A 25,274-nucleotide genomic window follows, 5' to 3' on the forward strand; every position below is an offset into this window, starting at 1 on the left:
TGAATCGGAGAAGTAAAAAAGCAGTCCTGAATTGATCTTCCTTTTCCCTTCCTTTGACGCGTGAGTTTGGCGTGAGTTTGTTTGATTTAAGAACAACGAGAAACTGCTAGGTTGGTTCTATGAAGATACGCAGCACGCATATGTCCCTATTTAAGGCACAAATCTCAATATTGCTTTGTTTTGTTGTTTTACTTAATTTGGGGTTTTATGTAATGAATTGTTAATAGTTGATTAATTGTAAAGTTATTCTGTTGACTCAAGGGCTGCTTTTAATAAGTCTTCAATCTAACGGGTCATACTAAAGCCTATATAAATGCAATCGCATTTATGTGATTTTTGATCGTGTTGTTGAATCTGTATTCCGTAGTGGTTGGCAGACATGTATATCGTGTTGACCATAGTCACGGAATCGATGATTTTGAGTCTTTGATACAACTTGGAAATTTCGAACCTATATTGGTAAAATCCTCTCATCCAAAAACATATTGCACAATTTTTTTATTTTTTACACCTATCAACCCATCCAGAGTCATATTGGACAGTTTCAGTTATGCCCAAGGGAGTTTCTTCCTGCACCTTTAGGTTTTTCTTCTTGCACTCCCTCAATGTTATATCAATGTTATATAAAGATAAAATTATCCTTATTATTTTCTAAAAGCATCAACTTCAATTCGGATTAGTAGATCTTGAATGTATTTAAATTCGGATAACTTCCAGACACACTCATCCAGAAATTTTTTTGATTACTCAATTCACACTATGTTGCGGAATCGCAATTCAGAAAAACAAAAATAATAAGGATGAGGAGACACCACCGAATCATCACCAGACCCCACAATTCCTGTTCGATGAGATAGAGCCATCATGTACAGATAAAGATAAAGAAATGTAGGTGGTGTGCATAAGGAAGAAGAAGAAAGAGTGTAGGAAGAAAAAACGTAGTGGTGCGGGAAGGAAGAAACCCTCCCAAGCTTTATAGGCAATTTCTCCCTCCACCATATCAATTTCAGCATGTACCCAATCAGCTCTAGAAAATGACAAAAATACCCCTCTTTAAATGACGAAAATAATCTTATACAAAAATGGAAAAAAATATTTTTGAAACTTTTATCTGAAATATTTTGGATTTCAATTTTCGGAACATATTTTTGAATTCTGAAATTTTTTATCCAGAATGTATTTTTAGTTTTGTGTTCAGAATTTTTTTTCATAATGTATTTTTTATTTTTCAATTATAATTATTATTTTGGATTTTTAAATTTGGAATAAGGGTAGTTTTTGAAATTTAAAAAATTGATATGATGGAGGTTAAAATTGATATGGTGCAGGAGGGTAGTTTTGGAAATTTAAAAAATTGATATGGTGGAGGTTAAAATTGATATGGTGCAGGAAGAATTTGCCAGCTTTATATTGTGACTGTGGTATTGGGCCCAATTGCCCAAAAATTTTCTTTAAGTTAATAAATGAATAATTTAAAAATTATGCATTAAAAAATAAATAAAGATTATTTAGAGTATGATTATAATTTTTTTACAAACTAATACCTTATTTAAAACTTATTCCGAAACTAACAAAAACAAATTTGCGTCAAATATGGAGAGCGTAATTTGCAGAAAGATTTAGTGTATCGAATTTATTTAGAATTTAAATTTGGGTTAAATATATTATTTGTTTCATGTTTTCACACAAAAATTAATTTCTGTCCCTAATACAAATTTTAGATCTTTTAAACATATGTAGTAATGAAACTATTAAAATGAATTATTGTCAGTTTTTTACGTGACAAACGGATTTTCAGTATGGATTAAAATGTTCAAATATTTAATGTTGACTCATCTTTGAAGTGAATGTTATAATATTATAAGATAATTCACGCTGAAAATTTGTTTGTTACATTAAGAAAATAGATGATAAATACTCATTTCAACAGTTTTCTTACTATAAGTACCCATAAAATCTAAAGTTTGGACTAAAAATAAAAAATCAATTTCACTTTGAGACAAAAAATTATATTTAACCCTTAAAATTTTACTCTAACTTAGTTCTAAAATATAACTCAAAAGCTATAAGAGTTAATTTAAAAGTAATATATAAGTCAAAGGTAATGGGTGGCGCTATTGGTGGCTTTACATTGGAAGTGTTGTATTTCTGTTCCCAAAGGTAATGGGGCCCTTACATTTTCTCTTTATTGGTTATTTTTTGAAAGATTGATGTCTTTTGATGGTTAATGAATGGTGAGCCTAAATGGGGTGTTCCACTCATATGCTTTATAATACTCAAATCAAAACATATATTTGACTACTTTTATAGAGGGGCTATTCATTCCACCAAAATTCTCAAGAATTTCGTAGAGATTGTCAACTTGCATTGCCTACAACATACAATATAAGAACATCACAAAACAAATACCAACAATATGTTAAGTGTGCACTTTGTGTCTTACTCAAATCTACAAAATAACCATGGAATGTAAATGTTTGTATTGAATATAATTTTTCAATTTCAAAATTAACTATTAGCAACCGATGTGCTTTGACTTGAGTGGTGTAAAACATATGAGTGGAGCGACCCATTCAGACTCACCATTTATCACCCAACAAAAATCAAACAACATTAATCTTTAAAAAATAAACCAATTAAGAGAAAATATATTTTGTAAATGTGTGTGTGCAAGAAATTGACTTTGGGTCACCACATAATGTTACAAGAGTCACCACATGACAAATAACAGAAACAAACAATTTAAACTATTCATCACCCAATAAAAATTAACTGACTTTCTCCCCACCTCATGGCTCACCTCAACCAACAAGAACACTAACTTCAAATTTTCAAGAACTGTTGCCAATGACCATTAACCATCGTCAACACCACCACGACAACAACCACCGCCACCACAACCACTTTCTTCACTTATCAACCATATGTAAAACATTGTGCCTTTTATTTTTAACCTTTTACTGAAGGACAATTTTGGAATTTTAAATTTATGGGGTGGTTGAAGAAGTTATGGAAGTGCAGGAAGAAACTTCCTTCTTTTCTTCTAAATAACTGCCCAAGGAATTGAAATGGGCCGAATCAATGACTCTTGGCTCTCTTTTTAGGCTTCTTCTTCCTGCACCCCTACGTTTTTCTTCCTGCACCCCACAATTTTGTAAATCCCAAAACGGACCTTCACCTTTTATTTTAAAAAACTAGAGTTTTTTAGATTACCGGATATTGGGATCCGGGAGTGTGCTATGGATTCATCAATCTGCGAGTGTGCTACGGATTCATCAATCCGGAAGTGATTCGTGTTCTTTTTCAAATAAAGAGGTGTTTCGAAAGTAACTTGTTAATTTCCGGATTGCTGAATCCGGAAGTCTAATTTTTATTACGGATTGATGGATCTGGAAGATTACCGGATTCACCAATCCGGAAGATTACCAGATTCACCAATCTGGAAGATTTATGAATTTCGCAATCCGAAATGCAAAAAAATAAATGCGGATTTCCTATTCTGTAAATTTACAGAATTGCATTGTCCGGAAGAAGAAAGAGTAGTGTGAAACTTATGTGTATTTTGGAATTTTTAAAAAATAATAGGGATAGTTTTGTCTTTGCATTTCATTGTGGGGGTGCAGGAAGAAAAACGTAGGGGTGCAGGAAGAAACTGCCCTCTTTTTACTACAAGAAACTAATCTTTCCCAAAATAAAATCATAATATTTATCTTCTTTTTTTGTCAAAGATTTTTCTAGTTTTTTTAATGTAGTGTAATCATTTTTATGTTATTTACTTGTCTGATCAAGTCTTACACAATAATGGTATATTATTCTCTTGTACAAAGATTATTCCCAAAACATGTGAAAAGGAAAAAAAAAATTGTATTTGAAGCCATTTCCTTAACTTTCAATCGGGAAGTCGTTATGTGTGGAACAATGACCATAATAAGTAAATCCACATTCATGAATATCCTAACCTGATTTTATTGGATTTGGTGTTCCTCCAGCTTCAATTCTGGGGATCTAATTCCCTGCCACCTTGTTGCATATTTTAAAAACATATTTGTAATTATGTTTTGGAAACTGGATAACCATTTAATTTAAATAAAATAGAAAATTAACTTTACAAAAACAGATCAAAAATTTAATCAAAACCCAGAAAAGAAAATAAAAAAATAGCAAAAAAGTTAACAAAGAGTCAACAAAACAAAAATGTTTGATACAACACTATTTTTTAAATTTTAAAATATTTATTATTTTTTATATTCTTTTAATTATTATTACTAGTCAATATTAATGTTTATTGTGAAAACTTAGTAGAAGTAATGTTATTAGAATGAATGATATCGGAAAGAAAATATATTTAAATTATCATTATTTCAACTTTTAATTAATTAATGTGAAACTACTAAGTATACTAAATATCTATAAATTTATGTTTTATTTTTAATACTATAAATTTGTAATATTATATTTTTTATTATTATTTAATTATTGATAATAATCATTATTTAATACAAGAAAATTATTAAATAAAAATTAATTTTAGAGATAAAAATATTTAGTTACTATATTAACTAATTTGAATATTATTTTATAGACTAAAACATTATTGGTGTTTAAATTACTTTCTATTATTAATAAAAAAAATTGTATATTAATTTTTAAATACCAATTTTATAATCTTAATTATTAATTGGGGTAGTTAATTAGATATCAATTTAAAAATTAGTTTGTAAATTTATTAATAATAAAAATTATTTTAAATTACAATAATTTTTAGTCTATAAAATAATATCTAATTTAATCAATATAACAACTAATTATTTTCAGTCTCTACAACTAGTGTTTATTTAATGATTTTCTTATAATACTAGTGTTAGACTAATACAACCATTCTTACTAATCCGAGTTCATCCATGTTAAGATCCAACATAGTATAAATTGATTGATAAGGATGAGATAAATGTATGTTTTTAATAGCATTTATTACTTTTAACTATTCAAGAGAAGTAACTTGAGTGCACATTTTGCAAGTTCACATAAAAAAAATTATTCAATAAAAATTAATTATAAAGACAAAAAATAATTAGTTAATATAATAATTTTATAAATTAATTATAAAAACTAATAATTTATAAATTTTATTAATAATAGATTTACTTTAAATACCAATAATTCTCTTAATTTTAAAAATATTATTTAATTTAATTAATATAATAACTAATTATTTTTTATTTTTAAAATTAATTTATATTTAATAATTTTATTGTAGTATATCATCATCCCATAGCCATAGTGAACGAGACGAGAACATCTTAAAATAATCTTGAAAAAACACATAAACTACTAAATAAAAACAAGTGAGATACATTTTTTATTTTTCTGTAGTAATGATAGTAATATTTATTCGTATATTAATTTTAATAATATTTAGTTTTGGAAAGTGGAAATGTTTATAGAGAAAGTTTTGAATGACTATTCAAGCACACACTTTTCAGCAACAAAACGACATCAGACACAATACAAGATTAACTGCCAACAAAGATCGTAACCAATCACTGGCTAGAGTGGTAACCTAGGATAAGGAAATGGATTTCTAGACACTGCTTATCCCAGTCCAAGTAAATTATTCAGGGTTATATAGGTAATTAAACAAGCTCTTTTGCTTGCCTTATTATAGAACTTGGAACTGAAACAAAAGCTCTCTCAATCTTTAGTATTTTCTAAAAATCTTGATATCCCTCCATCGAGATTCCATGTAGTTGGAAGCACCATTCTGTGCGTAAACCCCACACTTGAAGTAGTGATTGCCGGCTCCACGGCCATTTCCATCAAATTTCTTCACCCCGTTGATAAAAATCTTCACGTTGTTGGCACCCACATCATGGATCACGTTGAAACGATACCACTTATTGTAGATGTTTTGTTCCAGAGTAGCTGATTGGTAATGAGTGAGAGATCCACCATACACCCTGCTCTGAGAGGTTGTGGCAGAGGAGACTCCACCGAACACTTGCTGGATGCACGTCCCGCTTGTGCCACTGGGCACGGAGAAATGCCCTTCAAATTGCCACACACCAGATGAATAATCGTACCCCTGCAAACTCAAATCTGATTAGGATTTTTATTACGAAGTGGACTTTTAAGTTTATCGTACCCCTGCAAACTCAAATCTGATTAGGATTTTTATTACGAAGTGGACTTTTAAGTTTAAATAGGATGGAAATGACTTTGATACTATATTACAAAGTAAACTTTAAGTCTAATTAAACTCCATAAAACCGGCTCATGATGTGAGGTTTGCATCCACTTATATACAATAAAATGTCTTAATCTCTAGTCGATGTAAGATTTTTAACACACTTCCTCACGTCGAGAGTTACCGCTCGTGCGTGGGATAACATATTATGGGTGATCCGATAGCGGGTGGCCTCATAAGCCCAACAAACACTCGTTAGGATAGATTCGAGATGACTTTAATACCATATTACGTAAGTGGACTTTAAGCATAACTCAACCTCATAAAACCGACTCATGGAGATCCCAACAGTTTTCTTTTTAACCTAAATGAATATAAATGAAGACTCATCTTCAAGACATTTTCTAAATAAGTATCGAGTGTTAATTATTGCAGCGTATACTTCACTGCAAGAGACTATCAGAGTCAATCTTCATGAACAGCTTTGTCGCCTTCTGTAGACATATCTCCTACACTTTGTTTGATAGAGAAAAAGAATAGAAAAAATGGAAATTGATAGTTGAAGAAGGAAAAAGGAAAAAAAAGTGTATGAAATATAATAAGTATTTCTTCAAAATGAATGATTAATAAAGGTGGAAGTTGGGTCTTACTGTGATACGCATCTCACTTCGTGGTGCTGTTTGGCTGCTAGACGTGTGAGGCTTGTCCGTGGAGTATACCCAAAATCTGTGCACTCCATTTGAATAGCTGTAACGCTGGTTTTGTGGAACATCGTAAGGCGTTTGGATCTGGATGTTGGAGTTAGAAAATGAAAGAGGGGTGAAGCCATCTGTGGGATCGGAAGCAACCAAGGAAAGAGTTGTGATAGTGATGAGTAATGGCAGAAGGGTTTGATGGAAAATGGGTAGGGACACCATTGCTGCAGATGAAGATGAATAGTTATTTTTCCTCAATATAAGTTAAGTGGATAAGGAAGGTTTGATGGACACAAGTATTTATAGAAGGTTCAGACTCAAATGGTTGACATGAACACGGTGACATTGCAGATTTATTGATTTCTCCTTCTTAATTGCATCTCTTATTTTATCCTGTACTATTAGAAAACAAAGAAAACGGCACTTGGGTTCAAGGAGGGTTTATAAGACAATAAAATAGAGGTAAAATAAATTATTTTTATAAGTTAATATTAACTTTTTTTTTCATTGGTATCATAGTTAAATCATATATTAACTAATCTTATATTATGAATACCAAAATCTTATCTCATATTATGAATTTACGACGTTTCAATTTTTATCTAAAAGTTAGGCACCATAGGACCACCATTGTTTTGCAGTTTCAAAACAAACAGCACGGTATGCCACGTGAAGTTACAACTCTAATCATTATAATTGATCAAATATAATTTTAAATACTAATTTATTATTTAATAAAATAAATGGAATTTATGCAATTTCACTTACAATCGAAGAAAGATAAAAGTTACAAATAATGTAAAACAATTCTATACCGTTATTTATACGACTTCATTCTACAACATTTTGGTTGTATTTCGACTAGGGAAAGAACATGTGGAGATTTCAGTGAGTATCAAGATTTGAGAGAAAAATGTGAAGAAAGTAAGTATGTTTGAATTCGGGTATGTTAGAATAGATTTGAAGAAAAATTTATTGAAATTTGTAAGTGATATGATGCTTGTGAGGTTTTTTTAATTCTTTTTAAAAGTGTAAAATTTAAGTTTACAAAATTATCCTTATATTTAAAAATAATTAAATAATGAAATGTGATGTATTTTTGTGTAGATTTGAGTTAATTGAAATATTTTAAATTATTTTCGGTACAATTGAATAATTTATTTCGATATCGTTAAATAATTATTTTTGGAAAAAATACAAGTTACTTAATATTATCGAAACATGACAATAATCATAAAAATAATATTATCTAAGCATATTCAAATTTATTGTTATATTTATTTATACATTTTGAAATTTTTTATATTCATTGATTTAAATTGTATGTAGATACATAACCAAGTAGATATTTTAGATGTCATTTTATAATAAAAAAATATTATATATAGAATGAATTATACAACAAATTTATTTATAAAGAAGAGAAAATATATAGAATAAAGTATGAAATATCATAATATGATAATTATGATGGAAAAATAATAAAAATAAAATATATTTTTTTATATATATTATTCATGAATGACAAAGCAAAAAAGAAGGTCAAAAAGGGGAAACACCACCATACTAGGTGACTTTCCCCTCAGATCTTTGCATATGAGGAGGATGAGAGAAATCATTGTTCATGCATATCCATTCTCCCCATTCCCTGCACATCCCTTATCCAAACCATGGATATTCATTTACATCCTTCCTCTTGAGCAGTACAACCCTTAAAGCAAATAGAACCTTAGGGTCCGGTTGCTTCAAGGGAAGTACTATTTACGTAGATGGAAGTGTAATGATATCCTCATTTGGATCCATTGATGTGTGTGGAAGAGGAAGGAAATATCAACATGAACAATATTTTTCATACTTCCGCGCTAAGATTGTAAAACCCTTACTAAAAACCACGTTTTTCCCATTTTAGTCTCATTTTTGTCTTTGCATGAAAGTGGTTGATTACTTTTATTTTTTCATTGTATAGTTAATATTTATAACATAATATAATACAAATAAAATAATATTAAATACAATTAAAATTATATAATTATAAATATTAATTATTACATAAATTTAACTAACACAAATATTTAATGATATTATTAATAAAATAATTTTTTAAAATAATGATAATAAATATAAATAAAATAAAATCATTAAATAATAATAATATTATTAATAGTTAATTCTATTTTATTCTATTTATATAAAAAAAATTCATAATATTATTAATAATAATTATTATTAATAATAAAAATAAATTATAATATAACAAAAAAAAATATAGTTTTTATATAAAAAAAATATAAATTAATTAATTATTTTTTAAAATATAAAAAGTAAATTTGTAATCTTAATCTTTTATTAATTAAATAAATTAAAATTTCAATCATAGTCATCACATCACGTTACTCACAAATTTATTATTTTTATGAAAAAAATTCACATTTAACAATAAGAAACTCCTGTTTTAAAAAAAATATTTAATGATTGGAAATAATTACAAAATTTTAATTAACTCAAATTTACACAAAAATACTTCATATTTCATTATTCAAATATTTTTAAAGACAATGGTAAAATTGTAAGCTTACATTTTACATCTTTAAACAAAAATCAAAATTTTCTCACTACCATCACATCACTCACAAATTTCAATAAGTTTTTCTCACACATTTACTCTAACATACCATAATCCAAACACATTCATTTTGTTCCTCTCAAATCCTCACACATCCACTCCGTCAAATCCTCACACATCTCCTCTCCAATCCAAACACACCCTTAGAAATTATTATGGGAAAAATGATATGTTAACAACTTGTAAAATTATACCACCATCCTATAATCATTTTTATTATTTTTTTATTTTCAATATTTTAATTAAATAATTTAATCTAATATTTTTTCATAGCATGAAAAATAACATAAAAAAAGAAGAAGAAGAGGGGACTAGACCAAACCCACAAGAAAAGAAATAAAAAACAATAAAACTCCCAAGAGTAGCTAAGTAACTATATTGGGAGTTTAAACTAAAAATTGAAAAAAATAAAATAAAACAAGAAGACAAACAAAAGAACATTAATAAAGAGGAAAATTGACCATAGTTTGCATTCACCAAGAGTAATAAAAATCCTATGATATTGATATTATCCTTACTTTTTTCTTTGGTTGAACTGTTTTGGGTTATCTTATTGACTTTCACTCTAGGAAGACCTCACGGTCTCCTGTAGGTTTGGACTATTTCATTGTCTTCACTTAATGATTCATCCTTATTCACTTACCAAAAGACCAAATTGACTTCCTCTAAAAAAATATCAGTCGAAATAGATTAAACTAGATCACCTAAAAGAGATTCAAAAAAATTGTGCAAGACTAAATCTTGATAAACGAATTTAGAAGAAACCCATTTGAAAACAATTAATTTAAGACCTGTTTCATTAAAGGCAGATTTGAGATGAAAAGACCATAATTTTCAGGAGGCAATGAGTTTTTTTTTTTTTTTTGTAGCAAATCATTTGATTCATGGACATCCTCCAAACAGGGCATATCAACAAAAAAATATCATGAGATCCTGAATCAACTCCTATATTTTCAGCAGATTTCTTAAACTTTTGACCAACAAGAGATCCACCCTCCACATGGGTAACAACTTCAATAAGGGTATCAAGATCAATAACAATTTCCTTTAACTTCTACCACCACCACATTACGAATAGGTACATCATATATGTACCTCTACCACAAAATTTTATTTCTCTGTGACACCAACAACTTCTTGTGAGAAGTATCATTAGTTTCTTTAGTCTGCACAATCATGAGTTTATAATGTACAACAACAAGTTTGGACAAAAAAATAAGCGATTTGGTTGTGTTATTGAAGTTATCATGATGTATTTGCATTAGAAATACCATGCCCTATTATTTTGCATGAAGAGAAAAATGGAGGCAACTTGTCAAATTCAATATTTGCAATAAAAGCAAAATCAAGTATTTTCATCAAAATTTGATTAGACAAAGCAAATAATATATCAATACCAACTCTAGCAAAAAAAATTTTCTTTAACTTTATCCGTAAAGAGGAGTATCAATCTCTCTCGCTATAGAGAAAAATATTTTTGGTTGTTAATATTCCATAGAAACTCTTAACCCAACATTGAACTTTGGTGAGCGTCATGGAAGATGGCACAAAGTATGATATTTCCATTATTTTTTTCTTGGTTTATCGCATGTGTTGGTTTCCGTTGATGAGACGATGATGAATTCTTTTAATTTTTAAATAATTTGATTAACAATTATAATGTGAAGATGACTGTTCTCAAAATATATAGCTTTATGAGTTTGTGTTTGGAAATTGTGATTTTATGATTGCAAAGTTTTTCAAATATCATATTTAAATTTTCAAAGTTTTAATTACAATTTTACTTTGTATTTGGATTAAAAAATTCAATATATATTTTTTAGCTTTTAAATATTTTATTTGAATGAGATAATTCAATTTTATTGAATTCAAATGTTCATATTTGGATAGAATATTTTAATTATTATTAGGTATGAAAATTATTATCAAACTACACTAATATCAATGTATAAACAATATCATACATACATCAACAAAATATCATTAATTGAGAAAACTTTCATAAAGATTAATAAAAACATACTTCTAGTATGCATGTATAAATAAGTCATCCGATAATATCATACAATTTCTACCAATAAAAAATAGTATTTTAATGATAAAAAAAACTTAGTTAAAAAATAACCATGTCAATGTTATTAACGAAAATATTATTTAATATTAATTGAGAAATAACTTTAATATAGACCATAACCGAAAAATAATCTCAATTTACTTTAATTAAAAGTAGTTTTAGTTAATATAAAAAAATGGTTATATTTGAGGTCAACTAAAAAATTCTTGATAGTTAATAAAGATAAATAACAATGATCATAATTAACTTTAATATATGGAAAAAAATCAATTCAAAAGCTAATATTTGAGTTGATGACCCACCAAAGTTGACAATATACTAATTAAAGTTGAGTATACAACATTTCTATTAATATTAAGATTAGGTCAAAGAGAATTTACATAAATTTGATAGGGAAAAAAAATAGTAAGATGCATTTTAAATTATATTTTTTTAATTAAAATTTTAAATAATTTAATTTTAAGTGATTAAAATTTTCAAGTTTTTTTATATTTTTAATTCTCTATCTAAACATTATATTTTATTATAAAACATTTTAAATTTTCTATAAAAATAAATTATTATCTGTAAATTCTGACGAGGATAATTTCCATGTCTATGAATAATCAAATGTTGACAACATATGTAAAAAAAATAAAATTACACTGCACTAAGGCACACGGCAGTTTTTCAATTGAATTACACCAATATTAAAGAGTCAATCTTGGCACCTATTCAGCTACAATGGCACACTTATCATAAGCTTAAGTAGTTTATTTCAGTTATTTGATTCTCCTATACTATAATTAATCCTTCCATAAAATGGAGGCACTATTAGAAATAGTACTTTATTTTTAAGCAAACCAATTCAGTAACTAAAAACTGACTAAAAATAGAATTAAAAAAACTGACTAATCTTTATCATTTATCATCATATCCTTATTTAAGTCTCTTCAAGCATGAAACACAAATGGTGGTAAAAAAATAGATGAGACGTTTTTGTCATCTAGGTTTTCAATAATGCAGGCTGCTACTCACTTTACACATTGTTAGAAAATATCATCATCTCAACTTGCCTTCTCTATTAACAATATTGTTCTTAACGTTGATTCTTAACATTCAATGTTCAACTAATTAATCTGTGCCTTCTACCAAAGGAAATCTACATGACTGTGCTAATTACCTCAAGAGGAGGAAGGAGTCTTTTTCAATCATGCATATAATTTCATTTCTATTTTCCTTTGTGTTAACATTTCCATGCAATGCAATGTTTTGATCTTAGTTGTGGTTACACGTAACAGATTGGAACTTAGGGTACTGAATGAGACTTTTTGTTTTATTTTGTCTTAGTGTTTTTATTAAAGGTAGAGTCAGAAAGAGACAACACCCTTCCCAAATTTGTAATTGCATTCAAAAGCCATCAACTAGATATTTTATTGACTAAATATTAATTACAAGAGAGATGTCTCATTGCATAACAGATTTTTTCTTCTTCTTTTGGATGAATGGTATCTTTCAATCAAGAGGCACTGATTAATTTTCACTAAATACCAAAATCTATTTATTTTGACTCCATATCAACATATTAAGAGAATGAGTGATAAAACGGATCACGTATGATACATGCTAAAATTAATAGTCTCTCAGGATATGTTTAAGGTTTAGGGTTTATGATTTATGGTTTACGGTTAAGATTAAGGGTTTAGGGTTTAGGAATAATAAAAATACGAAGAAGAGTAATAAAATTTAATCAAACTTTTAATATTTTAATCAAATAAGGTTTAATGGCTAACAAAATAAAGTAAATATCAATAATACTTTAATTAGTCAAATTATTTATAAAGAAATTAATATAAATAAAGTTGTATATAAAACATTGACCACCACTAATTTTAATTTAAAAAACATGAGATTCTTTTTTAAAAGTGTCAAAAATAAAGAAGGGTGGACAGACGGATTAGCCTATTAGCCTACCCCACCCCGCCGGGTTGGGCCAATACGTGTTGGTGGGTTCAAAAAGTTAACATACTCTATTTAAATGAGAGCAGTCTAGTGACCCAACCTGCTTTACCATCCCTAATTAAGAGAGATGTCCCAGGATTGAAGAAATGATAAAAATATATATATTGCAAATTATAAAACGACACTTTAAAAAAATATATTGAATTATTGTACTTTTACTTACAAGTTTTTTAATAATAAAAAATACTTATTAAGTTATACTAATTTATTTATTTAATATTTTTAACAAATAATAAGATTATTACTAAAATTAATTTTTACAAATTTCTTTATACTTTATTAGTTCCTAGGGTAGATGCGTGGCATGGGTCGTGTAAAGATGTAACATCCAAATTTTCAACACGTTTTCTTTTCATTTTCAAATTTTCGACGAGTATTCGTTGCATTCATAGTCAATCTGAAATTGAATCCCTCATTCCAAATTCAAAACTGAAATCCCTATAGTAGAGAGTTTTGCATACCCTAACATGGTTCGTGAGAATATCTCCATTAATGAATAGTTTTGTTATCGTGTTTCGAACTTTATTGATCATGTGAGTTATCTTCTTTCGAGACACATGTTCACCTCACCCTTTAGAGTCCAACACAAACTTGATCTATCAAGATGACCTCCATCTTGATTCTCCGCAATTCAAAGTCGTTCTACTCATAAAACTTCTCGATGTCAAACTTTGTGACCATGTCTTCAACTTATTGATTTTCTTTTTCTTGTTCTTACAGACGACACCAATTATTGGATTCTCAACCATAACAAGCAAGAACACAAGAAAAATATTGAAAAAAAAAACACTTTTATTAACAGTAGAAGGTTCAACATATAGAGTCCAATGAAAGATACAACCTATTGTTTATACTTATAACATTTTCTATATATACAACAAAGAGAATAACATAAAAAATTTAAGACATTAAGTCTAATAAATGTATGCACTAAACATTTTGTATATTGGAAGGTCTCTAGTAGACGTCTTCTACTCCATTCTATCGTTAGTCTAATCATCTGAATGAGTTCTTATCAAATTGTCTGTTGTACATTATTTGGAACCAAACATTACAATAAAAAAACCAAACATATTATCATTTAACGCATGCTAATATACTAATTAAGTAGCTTAAATGTATCAAATTTACATAAACAAAAATTAATTAAAATACAGTGAAAGTTATACTTTATTACATTGTTACATATTCTATATAATAATTACTTATGTATTGTTAGGGACAAAATGGTCCTAGAACCTACTGGTATTTTGACCGACCATCACAAGAAGAATATATTAAGGTAAAAGTGAATTAACGTAAGTTAAACCTAAGAAAATTAAGTAATACAGAAATTTATCGTGATACATGTCTTTATCTCAGCCCAACAATAAAAATGCACAACCCTATAAATATGTACAACAAAATAAATATACATTATTATTAAAACATTTATTGCCGTGTATCAAATACTTACTTGCATAATACTTACTTGCATAAGAATTTTTTTAAATAGATTCCCTAAAGACCAAAGACTGAATACCAAGCACGTAAAGTCAGAGTTGGAAAATGGGTCATTATGTCTTATAAGGAATTAATGTCTCAACCCTTTACAAGAATAACTTAAAAAATCACACCCATGGTTAAACAGTGTAAAAACATTACAAAAAGGTACTTACCTATGTAACTAAGATAAGTGATATGTTGAGGGATAAAACAAAGAGGTAGCATAGCGTGAAGATTGCACCCAGGATAGATTCTGGAATGATGCCCATCGCAATCTTAGCACCAATTATTTGGGAGAGTCCCACATACAACTAGTGCCTACCACTTAATTTATTGGACTCCTTTCAAATGCAACCATTCCACTTTACAATCTCCGGGCCCTTACTTTCAATGCAAGAATGTGATCCCTGCAAATCAACTTTTCATTCAAATTCAATACTATACTGTGTAAAGTGCAAATATATCCACTTTCAGATAACTTCAAAAATTATAAATTAAAAAAAATTAAGAAATATATCTATTTACTATTCTTTAACAATAATACACACACGTAAGTCTACACCAATATAACCATATCAAGAGGAATATTTTCCTTAGCCCTATACGACCGAAAGACAAAATATCCATCGTTGTTAATACCTTTTTTTTTCTTAAATGACTAAGATAATTAACAGTGATGTAAGTATCAGTTTGGTGTTAATTATTTTATTATAACCTAATATATTATTAATATCCTAAATTGTTTTAGTATAAAAGTGTACATTAAACATACAGAATATACATTGGATTTGAAACTAATATAGCATACACACGATCCGACTAGACTAAAATTCCAGCAAATTTCAATCCACAAAATTTGTTAAAACCAAAGATTCCATCACTTTAATTATTTTTAATAATTGAACACAATCTTTTTTACAATGAATTAACCAAACTTCACCAAAATCCAGTTTGGCATAAATATCACTTTAAGGTTAATTTCTAATCATATCCAACAATAAAAGATAATTTTGAGGCGATTTTTCAATAGAATTTCACATGTTTTAATGATTTCGTAAGAAGTTCATATTATTTTCCAATTTCTAAACTCACAAAAGAAATTTCATTATCTGAAATTGATTTTGGTCAAATAAAATATTAGTTAACTATAAGTAGTATCATTGGACTTGTGTGAATTCACAGTTATTTTAAATTAGAGCAATATTTTCATATGAAAAGAGTATCTTAAATTTAAATACTTAATATCTTTTACACAAGGAATTTTAATGAGATAAAAAGGAGGTGTTAATATTAATAAGCAACATTAAGTGAACAGTTCTGCCACTTATGCAATGTTTTTCCATTGGCTCAAAAATCTAACATATGAAGAAAGGAAGACATGAAAAAAATAAGAATATATTGGTACCCATATAAGTTATAATTACACTTTGATGATGATTGTACCTTGAAGATAATTGCATCTTGAAGATGATGATTTTTCTTTCAATTATCTTAGAGTGATTAAATATCAAGTACTAATCAATCTCTAAGATAATTTTAAGATAATTTTAAACAAATGTGTATGAAACTTATTTTTTTCCCCTTTCTAAACATATTATCTAATGAAAAATGGTTTTCATACATTTCAGATAATAATCCATTATATTAAGCAATTTTAGAAACTTTACATTCTAATCGATTATGTTTAAAACTAATTGATTACGTTCAATCAAAATGATTTTTTAGTTACATGAAGAACATAACAAAAAAACTATAATTAATGATAATCAATCATTTTCATTGGTAACTCTAATTTTTTTAAGAAATCATACAAGAAAATTATTAAATAAAAATAAATTTTAGATAAAAAAATAATATATTATATCGACTAAATTATATATTATTTTAGAAACTAAAAAAAATATTGATATCTAAATTAGTTTCTATTATTAGTAAAATTTATAAATTTTTCTAAATTGGTATATAATTAGCTACCAAGATTTTAGATACCAATAATTTTTTAGTCTATAAAATAATATCTAATTTAGTCGATATAGTATATTAATTTTTGTCTGTAAAATTGGTTTCTATTTAATGATTTTCTTGTAGTGAAAAATAAGTTTTTCATTACCTTATACATATATACTTTTTTGATAGTTTTTGAAAAAGAACTTTGCAACCTTATAGAGAGCGTTCTTGGAGTATTTTACACTAAAAAAGATTTGCTCAAGATCATTGAAGGTTTTTTAACACACTATAGATAGTGTTTCTTCTTGGAGGGTTTTTCAAGAAGGATTAAAAGTTGTATTGTTTTAGTTGCATAAGAGTTCTTATATCTAAATAATTCAAGAATTTAGTGGAACAATCTAGTCAAGGTTGCTTGGATTAGACTAGACGTAGATTCTGGTGAAACCGAACTACTATACAAATATTTATGTGCGTATATTTTCATCTTCATATATTTCTGCAACTTTCATTGATGCATTGAAACTATTGTCATTATGTAGTCTTGTTTTATGTCGGTTAAGCAATGTATTTGCTCAAACAATACATACATAGTCTTGAGTTAACATAATACTTTATGAATATTTGTATGTTTACTCTATGTTGCAGAGAATGTTTGTTTCTTTTATCTGCCAAAAGGATATGAACAAACATGTCATATCAACAATGTATTGGTAAATGAGCTAAAGTGTTTTTACTTTAACAACTCCCAAATGTTTGCCTTATTGACCCTAAAATGTTTATATACTTCATATGACTGTGTTTTACACATATTCAAGGAAATACACCTTGTCCAATGAGAAATAAGTACATCTAGTTATCAAGATGTTCACTACAAGAATATCAAAATATAACTTTCAAAAATTAGTGTCGATCTAGTAGGAGACATTACTAGAATGGGTTAAATCCTTCCTTATAGAAGGCAAAATAAAATAAAATAAAATATCGAATCCATTAAGCAAATGCTAATGTGACACTAAAAATAAAATAAAAATATATATAATAATTGTATTAATTAATTTAAGTTTAGTATGAGCCTAGTGGACATAACTATTAATTTAAAATTTAAAAAAATGATAAAAATTTGAGTGAATCATGCCTACGCAAAAATAATATTTTTTTAATAAATTATAAAGTTAAAATAAAAAAATATTTTTTTAATGAACTTATTTATGAAAAAATATTATTTTTTAAATATAGTAAAGTCGATATAATTGACATAATTATAAATTTAAAATAAAAATAATAGAAATTTGAGTAGGATGATGTCACAAAAACAAGAACTTTCTTTCCAATATAGTAATGTACGTCTAACCAACATTTAAATTGCTTACATTAAGTAGCTTAAATGAAAAAGTAAAATGGAAATTATAGATAACTTTTACTTGTCATTTTCATTACTTTTCCTTTTGCATTTTCTCCCTTTTAATTTCAGCTCTGCGTTTTCCTCCTCTCACTTTCAGCTCTACGTTTCCACCTCTTAGTTTCAACTTTGCTCTTTGCTTTTCTTCATAATCATAAGCTCATTCCTGCTAGGCACCTAAACCTGCAACTGCCTTGAATTCGTGGTGACGAAGAAGGAGTACTTGAAGGTAAGTATTTTTGGATGCCTAATTTTTTACATTTGTGAGTACGATACTAACAAACCTTAACCGTGACGTAGTGAGAGTTTGAAATCAAGCTTCGATTAAAAGCTCCGTTGTTGGTGGAAGATTGGACGTGGTGGTGAGAGAGAAGAATGTCACTTTATCAATTGTTGTAAAGATAAGGTGAGTTGTTGGTTGCGTTATAGACTTTGATTATATTGTGTAGGTTTGGTTGTTTGAGACTGTGTGGGTTTAGGGTTTAGAAAATTGGGATTAGTATTCTGTTTTCCGTTTACTTAAATAGAAGAATATTTAAAATATTCATTTTAGTCTAAGTTAAGTGAGTTTAAAATTGTTTATATTAGGAAAAAAATTTACAACATTTTTTTCTTTAATGTCTATGTAAAGTTATTTTTAAAGAGAAGACATTTGTAACATGACATTTGGAATTTAGAGCTAGTTTCAATAAATAAAAAAAGTTTCAACATAAAACTAGTTTCGTATTTAAGATTACTTCATAATTTAGTCCATTATTTTTCTTCAGAATATTTTAAATATAGTTAAGCTGACGAAATAATTGTACAAGTAAAAAGGTATTTATATTACAGTTAGAAAAGTTTTCAATTTACAGTTTTTTATTTTTTGGCTATTGAAATTCTCTACCGTATGTTCTCTCTTTCTGTTTGATTCTTCTTTCTTTATTCTTCTATGCTTTTTTATTTTTATTTTTGTGGTTTTCAATTCTTGATACCAAAAGCAATCGAGTAGAACGGTAATGGATATAATTAAATTCTTGAAGTGGAAAACATCAAAGTAAGAAAGTATGTCAACTAATTAGTTTATCCAAGTTTGTCTTCTATTATTGCTTCTTTCGCTCCCTTGGTCGGTCGGTCAGATTGTGCTTCAACTCTCTTTGCGAGCTCCTTCCTCTTCTTTACTCGTTCCACCTCTCGATCATCTCGTAACTCAGACTTGGATGAAAACTGCATAAGACACTCTAACACTCAAGTCAATTTAGTGTTCGATACTCGGTTATCTAAGTACTGTTAAATGACATATTGGTTATTAGAATATGTGTTATTTATATTATTTTAGTGGACATTTCTTATTGGGCCAGAATAGAAAGCTTGGGTCATGTTTAGAAGCGTATTACCTAGCTCTTGATTGATGATTAACTTTACTAAGTTTGCTTGAGTGTAATTGGATTTGTGGTGTCGGTCAGTCCATTGATGAAGGTTGAGACATGACATCGATCGTACGGCCATCACCGGTACATTTAAGATTTCAGTTTTTATTAAGAATTGTTGTATATGTGTATACAATTCAATTGAATTGTGTTTTCATAGTTAATCAAGGAATTCAAAATGATTATTTGAGTTTCTTGTATTCAAGATCGAGGGAAACTTAATTACAATTCTTTGAACATTTCTAGAGTGAAATTCATTTTCTCAGTAATATTTTTATTCATGCATCTCTTTTAATTTATTTATTTTATTGCAATCGGTTAATTCAATCCAATTCAAGTTCAATTTACATTAATTCCAATTTCAAATTCCTTTTATGCAATTTTTTCTTTTGTGTTCAGTTTATGTGGTTAATTTAGTTAATACTATTAGTTGTGTTTTTCAATACTATTAGTTCTGTTTTTCAATTCTTGAGTTCTGATTTAGTTTATTGTTTTGACTGTTTTCAATTTCTGTACATGTTAATTTTATTAATTCAATCTTGTTATACTATATTACCGGACAAAATCATTATTAGACTTAATTAGACTTAATTACAGGAATATAATCACTATTAATGAGTCTATAATTAGACTTAATTATAGGAATATAATCACTATTAATGGGTCTATAATTAGTCTTAATTACAGATGTTATGTGAGAAAAAGAATTTGTACGGTTCTAATGCTATGGTTATATATATGTATCATTGCTATAGATGAAAGACAGATTGAATAAAACAGAGAATATTCTTTCATGGTATCAGAGCACAAAACTCTGATACCCGACAAACACAAAGCAAAGGCAACGGTGCACAACCATGGCACATGCACCATAAAAGAATAATGCCAACAAAGCAGAGCACGAAGGAGGAGGTGCTAAGAAGACCTACTCGTCATATGATTTCAACGCGAGTGACAATCCCAGAAACATAATCACGCAAGTCCAATTGCGCGGAGAAAATTACGACGAATGGGCAAGAGCAGTAAAGATCTCGCTTCGTGCCCGGAGAAAATGGGGCTTCATTGATGAAACACATATCCAACCAGAGGATGAGGCACCCGACCTTGAAGATTGGTGGACCGTGCAGTCCATGATTGTATCTTGGATTCTAAACACCATTGAACCAAGCTTACGATCCACAGTAGCATATGCTGAGACTGCACATAACTTGTGGGAAGACATTAAAGAAAGATTCTCGGTCGTGAATGGACCTAGAATTCAACAACTAAGGTCGGACTTGTCAAGATGCAAGCAGGAGGGAATGGTGGTGGCAACTTACTTTGGAAAATTGAAGGTCCTTTGGGATGAGCTTGCTAACAGTGACAAAATTCCATCTTGTACGTGTGGTGGATGCAAGTGTGGGATTGGTGCTCAGTTGGAAAAACGAAGGGAGGAGGAGAAGGTTCATCAACTCCTTATGGGGTTGGATGACGCAAGCTACGGGACAGTAAGATCAAACATTCTGGCCTCAGATCCATTGCCGTCTCTGAACCGCGTATATGCTATGTTGGTACAAGAAGAAAGAGTGAGAATGATGGCCAAATCAACGGAAGAAAGGGGGTTGGTCGTGGGTCTCGCGATGCAAGCCAACTACAAAGAAAAAGGGCGTGGAGATATGGTAGAAAAATTAATGACGTGCAGTCATTGCGGTAAAAATGGTCATGACATGAAGGGATGCTTCCAATTGATCGGATATCCCGAATGGTGGGTGACAGACAAGAAACTTGAGATGGCAGGTCTGACCAATGAACAATGGAAGGTACTGGTTGATATGATCAGCAAACAAAAATCAAATGAATCAGAGAAAATGACTGGTAAGAGCATTTGGGATTTGTGGATTATTGACAGTGGGGCATCAAACCATATGACCGGGTCACTGGAAAATTTGAGTGAAAATGAAACCATACAAAGGTGCCCCGTAGGGTTACCCGATGGTGAACGTGTTCTAGCTTGCGAACAGGGAACAATGACTCTTGAAGAAGGACTTGAATTGAAAAATGTCATTTATGTTCCCAAATTAAAATGCAATTTACTTTCAGTACCTCAATTGACGGATGAAGAAAATTGTGTTGTAACATTCACTGATAAATTGTGTATTATACAGGACCGTACTTCGAGGACGCTGATTGGAGCAGGTGAACGGAAAGATGGGCTTTATTGGTATCGTGGGGTACGGAAGACTCAAGCATGTCATGTCAAGATGGAAAATCAACTAGCACTTTGGCACCAAAGATTAGGACATCCGTCATTTCAGATTGTGCAAATGCTTCCTGATATAAGTGGGAAATGTACTCGTGATGACTTGAATACAGTTTGTGAAGTTTGTGAAAAATCGAAACAAACGAGAGATAAGTTTTTCTTAAGTGCGCATCAAGCTTTGAATATTTTTGATTTAATTCATTGTGACTTATGGGGTCCTTATAAAACTCCTTCATCCTGTGGTGCTTCATATTTTTTGACAATTGTGGATGATTGTTCACGGGCAGTTTGGATCTATTTGTTAAAAGAAAAAACAGAGGTATCAGTGACTTTGAAAAAAAATTTCACACTCGTTGAGAGGCAATACAACAAATGTGTTAAAATGGTTCGCTCTGACAATGGAACCGAATTCATGTGTCTAAAACACTATTTTATTCAACAAGGTATCCTTCACCAAACTTCCTGTGTCGGGACCCCGCAACAAAATGGACGCGTCGAACGCAAGCATCGGCATATTCTGAATGTTGCTCGGTCATTACGGTTTCAAGGCAATCTTCCCATTAAATTTTGGGGGGAATGCGTTTTGACTGCAGGCTACTTAATCAATCTCACACCATCCTCCATTCTAAAAGGAAAAACCCCTTATGAAGTGATCCATGGATGTGTACCCAGCTACGCGCACTTACGAGTATTTGGTTCATTATGTTATGCTCATAATCAAAATAGACAGCGGGATAAATTTGATAGTCGTAGCCGAAAATGTGTGTTTGTCGGGTATCCATATGGCCAAAAAGGATTGAAATTATTTGATTTGGAAACAGAAACTTTCTTTGTCTCTCGTGATGTACATTTTTTCGAAAATAAATTTCCATATTTTGAAGCCAAAAAAATGGACACTGCACCACCATTGCAAAACCCAATTATTGCCAACTCTTTAGAAACTGGAACGGACCCACATTTTCTTCATGAAGTTGTCTCCTCAAACCTAGATGAATGCATCGTCAACCAACCCATTGCATCTCCCATCCCAGCCAAGGAGGATGCTACCCTCACAGATGACTTCGACCACACTATCAACGACTCCGATCCGTGTATAGAAGCCTCGACACTACCCGCGGATCCACCGCCGCGTCCGACGGAGACGGCGCCGTCGGTTTCTTCACCACCGCTGACGGCCGCGTTCCCCTTGGGCGAGGGCATCGCGCGAAGCTGCCTTCCGTACGGTTACGCGATTTTGTCGCAGCCACCACGATACCGTCAAGCCCCTCTGTTCCGTCACCTCCTTCAACAGAATCCTCAGGTGTTTCGTATCCTATACATAATTTTGTGAATTGTGATTCCTTTTCTAACCATCATCAAAGTTTTCTTGCCTCTTTACACACCGAGCAGGAACCCCTGTTCTTTTCTCAAGCGGTCCGAGAACCCCGGTGGCGTGATGCTATGGCACAGGAGATTCATGCTCTCGAACTCAATGACACCTGGAAACTCACCGCTCTCCCTCCTGGAAAGAAGGCACTTGGGTGTAAATGGATCTACAAAATCAAATACAACTCGGATGGAACAATTGAAAGATTCAAGGCTCGATTGGTAATTCTTGGCAATCATCAAGTGGAGGGTTTGGATTACAACGAGACGTTTTCTCCTGTCGTAAAGACGGTAACCATTCGCACAACTCTAGCAGTAGCAGCCGCAAAAGATTGGGAGCTTCATCAGATGGACGTTCACAATGCGTTTCTCCATGGTGATCTTGATGATGAGGTTTATATGAAACTCCCTCCTGGCTTCCAAGAATCTCAACCAGGGGCAGTGTGCAAGCTTCAAAAGTCTCTATATGGCCTCCGACAGGCCCCCAGGTGTTAGTTTGCTAAACTATCTTCTTTTCTCACTCGTTACGGCTTCCAACAATCCCCGAAGGATCATTCCCTGTTTACTCTCAATAATAATGACATACATTTGGTTGTGCTAGTCTACGTTGATGATCTTGTGATTGCAGGGAATAATGGTACTGCCATCCAATGTTTTAAAGGCTACTTAAATCAATGCTTTCATATGAAAGATTTAGGCCGCCTCAAGTACTTCCTGGGGGTTGAAGTTGCTCGCTCCCCCAACGGAATCTTCCTTTGTCAGAGGAAATATGCCTTAGATATCATTACTGAAGTCGGATTGTTGGGTGCGAAGCCCGCCACTACACCATGTGAAGAAAATCACAAATTGAGCTCCGCTACTGGTTCTTTTCTTTCTGACCCGGCTACTTATCGTAGACTTGTTGGGAGGTTAATTTATCTGTGTTTCACTCGACCTGACCTTGCCTACAATGTCCAAGCTTTATCTCAATTTATGCAAAATCCACGCTCCGAGCATTGGCAAGCTGCTCTTCGTGTTGTTCGATATTTAAAGGGGCATCCTGGACAAGGAATACTCCTACCTCGAGAGAACAACTTACAACTCTTTGGGTGGTGTGATTCTGATTGGGCAAGTTGTCCACTGACACGGAAATCTCTCACCGGATGGTTTATTCAACTCGGCACTTCCCCAATCTCTTGGAAAACCCAGAAACAACAAACGGTTTCTGCCTCCTCTACTGAGGCTGAATATCGATCAATGGCTAAGACCACCCGAGAATTAAAGTGGATTAAAGACATTCTCGCTTCTCTACATGTTCCTCATCCTGACCCAATTCGTCTTTATTGTGATAGTCAAGCAGCACTTCACATTGCTAAAAACCCGGTCTTCCACGAACGCACCAAACACATTGAAGTTGACTGCCACTTTGTTCGAGATGAAATCATTCACAAGCGCCTTCTTCCATCCTATTTGCCCACACATACACAACTAGCTGACCTTTTCACCAAAGCTCTCGGTGCTAAAAAGTTTGGAGCCATCTTGGTCAAGTTGGGCATTCAAGACTTACATGCTCCAACTTGAGGGGATATTACCGGACAAAATCATTATTAGACTTAATTACAAGAATATAATCACTATTAATGAATCTATAATTAGACTTAATTATAGGAATATAATCACTATTAATGGGTCTATAATTAGTCTTAATTACAGATGTTATGTGAGAAAAAGAATTTGTACGGTTCTGTACTGTTCTAATGCTATGGTTATATATATGTATCATTGCTATAGATGAAAGACAGATTGAATAAAACAGATAATATTCTTTCATACTACATTTCAATTCTAATTCACAATTGCAGTTTAATGGTTAA

At 30.5% G+C, this 25,274-nt stretch overlaps 2 protein-coding genes and 1 long non-coding RNA gene across 3 annotated transcripts; 2 read left to right on the forward strand and 1 right to left on the reverse strand.

Annotated features, from left to right (window-relative positions):
- Positions 1-5,437: 5,437 nt before the first annotated feature.
- On the reverse strand, positions 5,438-7,169 carry LOC137821981 (citrate-binding protein-like). Its single transcript, XM_068626809.1, has 2 exons — positions 6,835-7,169; positions 5,438-6,082 (listed from the first exon to the last, which is right to left on the reverse strand). The coding sequence occupies exons 1-2, from the start codon at positions 7,099-7,101 to the stop codon at positions 5,699-5,701; spliced, it is 651 nt and encodes a 216-aa protein (XP_068482910.1). The 5' UTR covers positions 7,102-7,169; the 3' UTR covers positions 5,438-5,698.
- An 11,331-nt stretch (positions 7,170-18,500) lies between these two features.
- Positions 18,501-20,070, forward strand: LOC137821239 (uncharacterized). The gene is made up of 2 exons (XR_011082755.1): positions 18,501-18,637; positions 18,709-20,070. It is a non-coding gene; the product is annotated as an uncharacterized lncRNA (long non-coding RNA).
- Positions 20,071-21,274: 1,204 nt separating this feature from the next.
- LOC137822303 (uncharacterized) lies at positions 21,275-25,274 on the forward strand. The gene is made up of 3 exons (XM_068627188.1): positions 21,275-21,856; positions 21,962-22,168; positions 25,263-25,274. Exons 1-3 carry the CDS (start codon positions 21,275-21,277, stop codon positions 25,272-25,274), a joined length of 801 nt encoding a protein of 266 aa, XP_068483289.1.

The sequence above is a fragment of the Phaseolus vulgaris genome, chromosome 9 (genome assembly GCF_000499845.2).
Source record: "Phaseolus vulgaris cultivar G19833 chromosome 9, P. vulgaris v2.0, whole genome shotgun sequence".
NCBI lineage: Eukaryota > Viridiplantae > Streptophyta > Magnoliopsida > Fabales > Fabaceae > Phaseolus > Phaseolus vulgaris.

Excerpts from the sequence above, each read along its gene's own strand:
- LOC137822303 (XM_068627188.1), top strand. The coding sequence starts at position 21,275 with ATGGGGTTGGATGACGCAAGCTACGGGACAGTAAGATCAAACATTCTG. Across the intron at positions 21,857-21,961 it reads AAGGACTTGAATTGAAAAAT|GACCGTACTTCGAGGACGCT; the intron begins GTCATTTATGTT and ends TGTATTATACAG.
- LOC137821981 (XM_068626809.1), bottom strand. The coding sequence starts at position 7,101 with ATGGTGTCCCTACCCATTTTCCATCAAACCCTTCTGCCATTACTCATC. Across the intron at positions 6,083-6,834 it reads GAAGTGAGATGCGTATCACA|GGGTACGATTATTCATCTGG; the intron begins GTAAGACCCAAC and ends TTGAGTTTGCAG.